General features: G+C 38.9%; 1 protein-coding gene across 1 annotated transcript in view; it reads left to right on the top strand.

Annotated features, from left to right (window-relative positions):
• The window catches only part of CCDC68 (coiled-coil domain containing 68), a 24,853-nt gene extending 15,419 nt beyond the window's left edge, over window positions 1-9,434 (top strand). The window contains exons 7-10 of the mRNA XM_006913691.1: window positions 3,162-3,267; window positions 4,533-4,616; window positions 6,670-6,746; window positions 9,091-9,434. Of these exons, the coding sequence (XP_006913753.1) occupies window positions 3,162-3,267; window positions 4,533-4,616; window positions 6,670-6,746; window positions 9,091-9,148 (325 nt within the window). The 3' untranslated portion in view covers window positions 9,149-9,434. The remainder of the gene's footprint in view (window positions 1-3,161; window positions 3,268-4,532; window positions 4,617-6,669; window positions 6,747-9,090) is intronic.
• The last annotated feature ends 569 nt before the right edge of the window (window positions 9,435-10,003 follow it).

The raw sequence follows: 10,003 nt of genomic DNA, 5'->3' as shown, positions 1-10,003 counted from the left end.
TTCTATGAATGTGTAAAATTTATATGAGCAATTTAAAGATTGCAAATTCTTTAGAGAAAGAAAGAGGGTATCTTGGAGCTGAGGTTACATGTTAAAGCATATCATTGTTTCTTAAACTGTACATTTACCTGTGGTAGTTTAGATGGCTCTCTCAAGCCCACAATTTAGTGCCACCAATGAAAATAATAATGGGGAAGATTTTGACAGGCAATAGTAATACACATTCCTGAGTTTTGTTGAAATGTGAGTAGGGTCACACCTATGCCTTAGCTTATGTTTTCATCTTAGTCTGGCCTGGGAAATGTGAGGACCTGGCCTCTTCTAATCTTGCGGTTGTGATCCTCAGCTTCCCTCTCTTTTGCTGTCTAGCATACTAATGCAGATAAGTCCGAAAGCCCAGCGCGTCAAGAAATCCTTTTCTGCTATCCTGAATCCTATTTCAGATTTTACTTATTTACAGTGATTATTTTGGTAATACTCTCATGGAATACATGGGAACATTTCCTAAACTGTGAATTTTGGACAGTGTGACATCTGCCCCCTTCCCCCCATCCCCCGGCCCACTGTCCTCCTAAAGCCACTTACTTATTTCCCTTCAGTCTCAGAGTTTTGGGTCATCATAGGACACAATGAGACCATCGTGAATACACGCCTTTAACATTCTAATGAAATTTTTATTTGGTATTTTTAAAATCAGTTTATGAATTTATGAACACTTTTATGAGGATTCAAAGCCGCCCTGCCTCTGCAAAGCATCCCAAGTTCTTTCTCGTGATTTCCCAGTAAAGTCCTGAGTCTGACTGGTCTGTCCTCCTTTTTCTCTCCTCACGGGGGCAATTTCAGCACCAGCCACGGGCCAGATTGCTTTTTGCCTTCTGTGCTGTTTTGACCCTTATACCCTCAACTCCTCTTTTTTGTGACGTGCCTCGTCAAGTCACTTCCTAGTTTTTCTACTGGGTATCTGTCCTACTGATTTTTAGATGTTCCTTATGTATTCGCAATACAGTGCTTTTATTAGTCATTCGTGTTACCAATATTCTAAGGCTGCCATATTCATGCTTATTTGATTACTAGAAGTTTTTAATTTTTGTCTATTCAAACTTGTCAGTCTTTCCCTTTGTGGTAGATACTGTTTTGAGTTTTATGTTTTAAGAAATCTTTCTCTATTCCAAATTTATGAAAATGCTCTTCTATTTATCTTTGAAAGCCTTTTGGTTCCCCAATGTTATTCACAGCCTACGTAGAATTTTTCTTTTTCTTTATTTCGTATGAATATCTGATTATCTCAGAATCATTTGTTGAAAAGACCATTCTTCATATAACTTTCTGCAGAATGATCTTTGATATAAATCAAATCTATTGGTCTATGTCTGTGATGTGTGTATATGTAAAATGAAAGTGGCGTGGGCTTAGCATAATTTGTTTAATTGGTCTTCTATTGGTGAACATTAGATTGTTTTCATTTTTTATGCTATGAACAATGAACTATAGTTTATAAACATATTTTGTGACATATATGTTGTGTAAATTGTATAGTACATTTATAGCATAAATTACTTAACTTCATGGGGTAAATAATCACTATCGTTATATATTATTTGTACTTGTACAAGGAATTCTAGAGTTTTACAGAAAATTTCTTTTTTTACCATAAAAAAAAACCTTTTATTAAAACTTTCTCATGCAAAACTAAAAGAAAGGAAGAAAATTAAAAGACTATCTTAAATGTTGCAAGTGACCTGAAAATTGCTTGGCTTTTAGAGACTTTATTATATGTTAAAAGTTACTGAGACAACCTAAGTGATTCATTGCTGTGCTGCTCAAGGCACACGAAGCACGATCCATGGACCAGCTAAACCATCGGCAATACCTGGAGCACGTTGGAAATGCAGAATCGCAAGCCCTATCCCGGTCTGTTGGATCAGGACGTGCACTTTAACTAAATCCTTGATGATTTAACAAGATCCTCCAATGCATGTTAAGTTTGAGAAATAATTTTTAGTACATGTTGTCAGACAGAGTAGAGACTTTTTTTTTTTTTTTCAAATGAGAATATATTCTGTAGTGTCACTTGAACTTCCATGACTTTTGTAATGTTTGAAGAGGCTATAAAAATCAGGACTGCGATGGCATTGTATGTTGGCTACTAATTGTAAAACCTTAATAAGCTAAGACGATGTTAACACATTACTTTGTGAAAGCTGATTTCCCCAAAGCACCTTTGCTTTACCTCTTTAAGTCTGTAGTATAATCTGTAAAGTAGTAGAGAGGTAGGAATTATTGTATCTGCTCTACTGAGGCTTAGGAAGGTGTGTGACCTCAAAGTCACAATGCCCTCGAGTTTGGTGATCTTGTCACAGTGCATGTTGCCTCATAACTCAGATAATAGTGGCAAGAAGAGAAATAGTCAAAAGGTAGAAAATCAATTTCTGTTTCCTAAATGGAACTTTAGTAAAGTATGAATAACCTAAATTCAAACTTCACCCATCTTTTTTTCACACTGGTTGATGTGTAGATTCAAAATATTAGCTGGAATTTAATTTCCTTCTTTATTTTTCTTGCCCTACTTGCAGGTAGCAGAATTATCAAAAGTGGAAAGCTAAATAAATAGATAGGTAGATAGATAGATAGACAGACAGACAGACAGAGACAGACAGACAGACAGACAGACAGACAGATAGACAGATAGATAGATAGATAAGACAAACACAGGCAATCCACAACATATACTAACTCTGTATCATTGGAGATTGGTTTCTGATACAGTAAAATCCCCATTACTGGCCACATGTTCTAACCTTGCTGTTCCCATATATTCTCATGGATTTTAGTTCTATGGGTACTCATAAGCAAGACAAATTAGATATGTCAGTGCTTTACCAGGCTCAATGCAACTTGACTAATATCTGGAGGGAGGGGAGTCACAGGTGGCTATAGATGAACTTTTGACATGAATTGATATTCTCACACAAGTTCATGTCTGAGCTACTTAGTGGCTGTGTTGTGATTGTTTATCTTCAGTGTGTCTTATGTGGCATCTTACTCACACGACGCCCAGTAGCAGCTAGCACGTGAGGAGAGCCTGGTGGCATAGCTGGAGAAAAACAGCTGTATAATGCATGAGCAAATCTTTTCCTTTTATTCTTCCTCTGCATTTCCAGTTGCCAGGATCTTCAGATGCAGATATCCCTTCTCCAGGAGCAGATCTCTCATCTGCAGTGTGTGATTCACTCCCAACATCAGAACCTTCGCAGTGTCATCCAAGAGGTCAGATTAATCAAGCATGCTTCTTTGGTAGCTGGTATGTTTACAATGAGAAGATCGACTACAAGTGGCTTGCCTGGACTTTACAAGCAGTGAGATTTATTCCCCACAGAGACGTTCTTTTTATGTCCATGCAACTCAGCTCTGTTTTCAATTCCCTCTTTTGTCTGTATGCCAACCCTGGAAGTGTTCTGGGGAATTTTGTGGGACTTCTCTTTAGATGTTTCAGTGTTCTGAGCCAGGTGATATACTCTCTCCTTTAGAAGATTTTGTGGATTAGGAGATTCAGCCTTTTCTTGAGAAAGGAATGATTGATCAGTTTCATGTAAATTAGGAGGTGTGTTAAAACAGGGATGTCACCTGGCCGTTCTCTGGGAACATTCTGGCAAGTGAAAGAGAAGAGATCATTGCAGTGGGAGCTGGATGGATGGTGGATTGTATACTTAGACCATTTACTTCAAGATATGTGTTGGCCTTGGTTTGGGAGGTTAGCTTTAGACTTAAAATCAGACTTTTATTCATTCATTCATTCATTCATTCATTCATTTTACTACCTAGTATTTGTTTCCAAAATTCTAAATAACTCAAATGGCTGTTCCTGACATAAATGTAGCATTTGTGATTGCTTGGCTAGGACCTCACCAAGAGAATTGACTTGTGGCACTTGAGAGTCAGAGAGGACTTAGGGATATCCCACGTTCTTGTTTTAAAGATGAGAACACTGAGACTCACAGTAGTTAAATAACAGAGCGGTAGAAGCAGAGTTGGCCTTGGAATCCAGATTTGTCCACTTCTCCTGCACCGTTCTGAGCTTCATCACTCACCTCCCCTATGCTGTGTCTTGGCTGATGCTTTTCATCCAAAGCAAAGTAGGCTCACCTCATTATGCCTCTGGTTGACCAGATCTCTGCCTCAAGGAGGCTTCCCATGCCAGGCAGTGGCCTTGCATCGTGTCTCCTGGCCTCTGCAGGATGCAAACGTTATGTGGCTGAGACAAAAGGATGACCAATGCTACTTTCTACAAATACACTCCTGCAGAATATGGTTTAAATGCATTTTTTAAAGATTAAAATGTTTAACAGCACCGTCTACATGTGCTCATCCACGGAAGCCAATTTGCCCTGCTATGTTTTGTAGTCTCCTGAGTTTGCTGATGCTTTTGGATTTATTTATTGGATAAACCATTTAACCACAGAAACCTGTACACTTTCTGACTTAATTTTCTGTTGTCTGATAAGATATTCCCAATTGTGTTTCCCAATTCTTAGATGGAAGGATTAAAAAATAATTTAAAAGAACAAGATAAAAGAATTGAAAATCTGAAAGAAAAAGTTAATATACTTGAAGCTCAGGTAAGGAGAGAATCTGTTATATATTTCAGTGTGAACGTGAGCATGTGTGTATGTGTGTGTGTTCAGTGTACCGGTGAGCCTATTATGAACATTGTGCATGTGTGTGCTTGTGCACGATGATGTGCCAGTGTGACACTGAGTATGTCTGTATGTGAATGGGTGTGTGTCTGTGTGTGATTGTGTGTGACTGTGTCCGAGTGTCTATGTGTGAGTCCATGTGCATGTGTCTATGTATATATATGAGCGTCTTTTTGTGAGTGTGTGTATCTTCTAAGCATAAGAAATTATAGTTTTCAAGTATTCTTAATAATTATTAAAATATTCGTATTAAACATTATTTTATGATATCATTAGGTTATTAATATTAAATATTATTAAGTAATTATTAAACTTCATCCAAATTTTCCAGAATACTTGTTATATTGGGGAGACAGATGATAACTTCTCTCGATGTGGTCTTGAATCAGAAGCTTGGTCAAGGCCACTCTTGTGTGAAGTTAGCTCTAGGCAGGTAGCCAGGTATGCTGCCTCCCACTCTGAGGTGTGTCCTCTTGCCTCTTCTTTCTTTATTCATATCCATGAAGCTTCCAAGATTTGCTTCATGGCTCACTCACTTCAAGAAGCCTCTTGTACTTTTCTTATTTTTTAGTGTTTTAAAACTTAAGATAAAACTCTATGATTTATTGTAATGAGACACGCTTTTCTTCCTGCTCCCTATTCCCCTTTATCTAGAGAAGGCCCTTTTAGTCTCTCAGCTGCAGTCCTAGGCTGGTGGTGCCCCTTCCTCACAGGAAGTGGGGTAAAGCCCTCACGGAAATCGGGGTATCTGAGGACCTCACAGGTGCCTCTACCACAGCTCGACTCTGTGCTCAGTGCTACCCCGTCTGTCGTTGTCAAATGGCTAGTCACTGACTGCCTGGACCTGTTCACCTTTTCTACTTCATCCCTCAGTATTTTGACTTCCTGCTTGTTGTCACCTGCCAGGCTGTCCTGTCCTGTGACATCCATTGGAAACCTCATCATCCTTTGGAGCATATTCTCTTCCCCCAGGATAGGCCAGAGAAGAGATACATTATCATGCCCCGAGCACACTTCTACACCCTTCCTCCCACCACCTTACTCTTTCTGCTTTCCCTCAGCAGAAGAAAAAAATCATAATGACAGAAAGAGGTTGCACACATTTTTACATCTTAAATTTGGGAACCCTCGCCCTGTTTTGCCATTTCTACCTTCCCAGAGGGTCACTGTTCCCTTTATTCTGGAGGATAAACTCTTCAAGCCTCAGGCTTCCCTTAGAATCTCATTCCCTTTGGGTTATATGACACTTTTTGTTTGATAAAGACAATGCCCATAGCTCCAGCCAGCTAAAAATGTGGGGCTTGTCCAATGTTGGCTCAAAACTAGTGTCCAGTCAAGTACTCGGTCAGGGCTGGTCAGTTCACATCAGGGAATCTCAGATAATGTGATCCGTGTCACATCAGAGCCTCTGCCTCCTAAGAAATGTCTCTGAAGGCATCTCCTCACAGCTTTTCTTACTTAGTGGCCTTTTGGCAAATGTTACCTGATAAATACTTTCCTTATATTATTTTGTACATAACTAACATATTCATTCTATACAAATTAGGAAGTAATGATAAGCAAATGTAATAAGAAAATCACTTAAACATACCGTGCATGGATAACGACTCAGCCCAGTTCTTAAACAGCTGCCTTTACATCTTAAAAATTTGTGCCAGGCACTGAGCTGAATTCTTTACATATTTTTATTTCAGAACCTGCAAAGAAGGGACTGTGATTACACCTATTATATGGATGAGGCAATTAGGCACAGAGATGTTAAAAGCAAAGGGAGGTCCCATTGCTACTGAGTGTGTTTGTAATTTCAGAGACAATAGTTACTCTCAACTGGTTACTTTTTGTGTTCTATTAGAGGGGCTGGAATGACAAGCAGTTACTGCCAAGGAGCGGTATAGGCCTGATCAGAAGCATTAAGCACGTGGCTGATAAATGTGCCAACTATGTGATCTCTGCACATTTTTTTTTTCAACTTCAGAATAAAGAACTGAAAACCAAGGTGGCGCTTTGGTCTGAAAGTCCTAGGACAACTGTGTCTAGAGCCGTCTCTACAAGGTGAGGCCTTTCTTCTACCCCATCCGCCTTTACGACGTCTGTCGAACACGCGTGAATGTTGATAGTCATCTCACTTGAGAAGGATTCCTATGTATTCATGTATGCCGTCGCTTGGTTACTGTCTGTTTCCCAGTTCTTCGAGAGTAGGAACAGCATTAATCTTGTTCACCACTGAATCCTCAAAGCCTAACATGTAAATACTTACTGAATAAATGCATGAATAAACTTAGATTTTTTTTTCCCTCTTCTTTGCTGTAAAACAAGCCCAATCTCAGCTTTAATACTTTCTCCGAGCAAAACAGACCATCTCCTCTATTGTCCTTCTTCTTCCGCTGCTCATATTTTCTGTGCCATAAATGAACATTTTAATTATAAGTTGTTTCTATTTATTTAAATGTCCACGTCTGTATCTCAAATCAGAGAGACTGGAAATGTCAAGAACGAAAGGATAGCTCCTGGTATTTCATTTTATTTCCTGCATTGCTAAGGACAAGTGTCTTCAATAACTACCTAATAATGACTGAATCAAACAATGGTAATGACGGTAATGATCCATTAAAGCAAACAAAATATAGTTGAAACCATCAAAGTCACTTGTTAGTGTTGACAGAATATGAAGTGACAAGTTGTAAAAAAAAAAAAAAAAAGGACTTCTGGGCTGAAAACTCATTCCCATAATACTCTATGAAATTATCACTTAAAAGAAAAATATTGTCTGTAATTACATGAACCATTTAAAACTTCCTGTTCCAGCAGCTTTTGAATTTCCCAGTCTAGTCCCTCTAGGGCAGAAGGCCTGAGCTGGAGAAGCAGGGCTACTGTGATTAGCATCCGTCTAGGAATTCTGATTCATGTGCCTCTTCAGAACCCCCTGCAATAGTGCTTCACTTTGCTAATGATATATGTGATTAGAGACTAGAGAGGAAACCAAGATGAATCTAGTCTTCTAAAATCTTTGGGCTCCCAGATTCTACATTGTCAACTTTTTGGACACTAGCCCTGCGAATTCTAATTGAAGAAGGTAGGCCCCAGCAATACCGAAGGAGGAAGTGAGATGCCCGCATTTCGGAAGCAGCAAGAGTAGTCCCCTCAGTGGGGGAAAGGACGAAGAGCTTAGAACAGAAGGGCGAACAGGACTTTCAAAGGGAAGGGAGACTGGTCAATTTTTTGGCTTACTTACCTGATACCATTCCCCTAGGGGTGGTGAGACATCCACCAACCTCAGCTGTTTTGACCCAAGAGAGAATGGAGCCAGAGGGAGCAGTTAGCTGTCTCCACATTGTAACTACTCCAGTAGTGAATGCTGAGGCTCCTGCTGATACAGAGCAGACGTGTTGGACAGTGTGACTTTTATGGCTGATTCTTTAGCAGCTGCAGTTAATTAATTGTTAAAGGTCTTTTAGTTTTATTTTCTTCCTATGACTTGAGAAAGGTCGCATGGAATTTTTTCTAATTGATATAAGGAAATTGGACTGAATATGCCCTTTGTTTTATGATTTTTTGATAGAAAATTCAGTATTAGTGTGATACGATGGTAAGTTACATGTTTGCAAAATAAAATACGGCCAATTGGCTGCTTTGAGAATGGAAGCATAGTATCATTTGCTAAGTCTGGGTTCACCAACATACAATGGAATTATAACTCTAGGGAGAAGTTGACACATAAAAGTAACCATTAAAGCAAAAAAAAAATGTATTTAAATATTAATCTTGGCAAATCCCTTAAATAAACAAAATACATTTCCATGCTCTCTCTCAGTAAGTATTAAAAAACACAAGTTTTCTACTCCAGCATTAGAACATGTAGATGTTTCTTGGGTTGAACACCAGAAGTTCTTTGCTGGAGATTAGGAGTCATGCTGTCAGACAATGACAAAAACAACAACAACAACAACAACACATACATGTATATACAAATGTGAGCATGTGTGTGCACACAGTGGCGAGAGAAGTTCAGGCTCTGAGAAATCCACAGGACCAAAACGTCCTGAGGGAATGGTTGATTTATTTCCCATTTCCAAGTCACTGCGGTGAGAATCTTCGCTGAGTAAAATGATAGACCCAGTCCCTAACTCTCTCTCACTTCCCCTCACTCTTCCTCACTCTTGTCCTAGGACAACTACGTGAATTCACATAAGTTTAATGCTTCCACGATGTGATTCTACTGTGTCTCATGGGGGGAACTGGTCAGAATCCATCAATTAACCATCATCTCTCAGATTAAAGCAATTAAGTCAGACCTGGTGGTATACAGGGGGTAGAGGTGGTAATGGTGGTGGTAGACCAATCACATCACTACCGTTTAATGTGCTCCGTTTTGATGATTGTGTGGTCTCTTCCACAGTGAGTTGCAGACTGAAGGCGCGACCCCCTATCTGATGTTGATTAGGCTACGGAAGTGAGCTGGCTGGCTGAAGAGCTGAATGAGAAAGGTCACTATGTGGGTCTTATTTATTCCTTGGAACACAATCTAATCTTACATGTTAAAATAACTCAATGCCAGTGTTTGGTGGAATATTTTTATATAGCAATAGCTTTGCAGGAAAACGATACTCCAGAAAATCAAACAAATATATTCTCAAGGGAAGGAAACTCTTCTAAACTTACTAAATGAGAGAAGGCACCGGGTGCTTTCCCATGATGGAAGATGAATTCTGCTTTAAAGTTAAAAAAAAAAATCTGAATCTTTTCGCAGATTTTTGCTGAAGCATAGTTTATGGTTGTAAACTTTGACCTTTAGATAGTGGTTTTTATGTATATAAATAGAAAGAAATGTGTATAGGTATATGAATAAATGTTACATTTTAAAGTTGACTTTTGGATAATAAAAAATATCTTACCATGAGATAAGTCGATCTCCTGACCTATTATTAGTGGAACAGGTATTCTCTACTGAATTACGGGCAGGAGAAGTTTCTTTTTAGCTAATTCCCCAAGCCATCCAACCCTCCAAAACCTGAGAATCATACCTGCATCCTTACACCTTAAGAATCCACTGGTTTTGATAGGTTTTGGAATTGGTTGCTAAAGACAATCCACATGAAAATACAAAGGAATGCACTTTGTGACTCTGCATTTGTGACTAACTTTTTTTCAATATTTATTATATTATCTAAGTGAAATATTGGATCGTGGGGAGACTAGAACACAATACTGTTAGCTCATACCTCCCCCAAAATGTATATATTGTGAGTTCAAAGCAACAGTGGTTGCTGTCTGCAGCCAAGAAGAATATGAATTCATGAATTAGAATTCTG

The sequence above is a fragment of the Pteropus alecto genome, unplaced genomic scaffold, assembly GCF_000325575.1.
Source record: "Pteropus alecto unplaced genomic scaffold, ASM32557v1 scaffold14, whole genome shotgun sequence".
Classification (NCBI taxonomy): Eukaryota; Metazoa; Chordata; class Mammalia; order Chiroptera; family Pteropodidae; genus Pteropus; species Pteropus alecto.
This window is presented reverse-complemented; position numbering and strand designations above follow the sequence as displayed.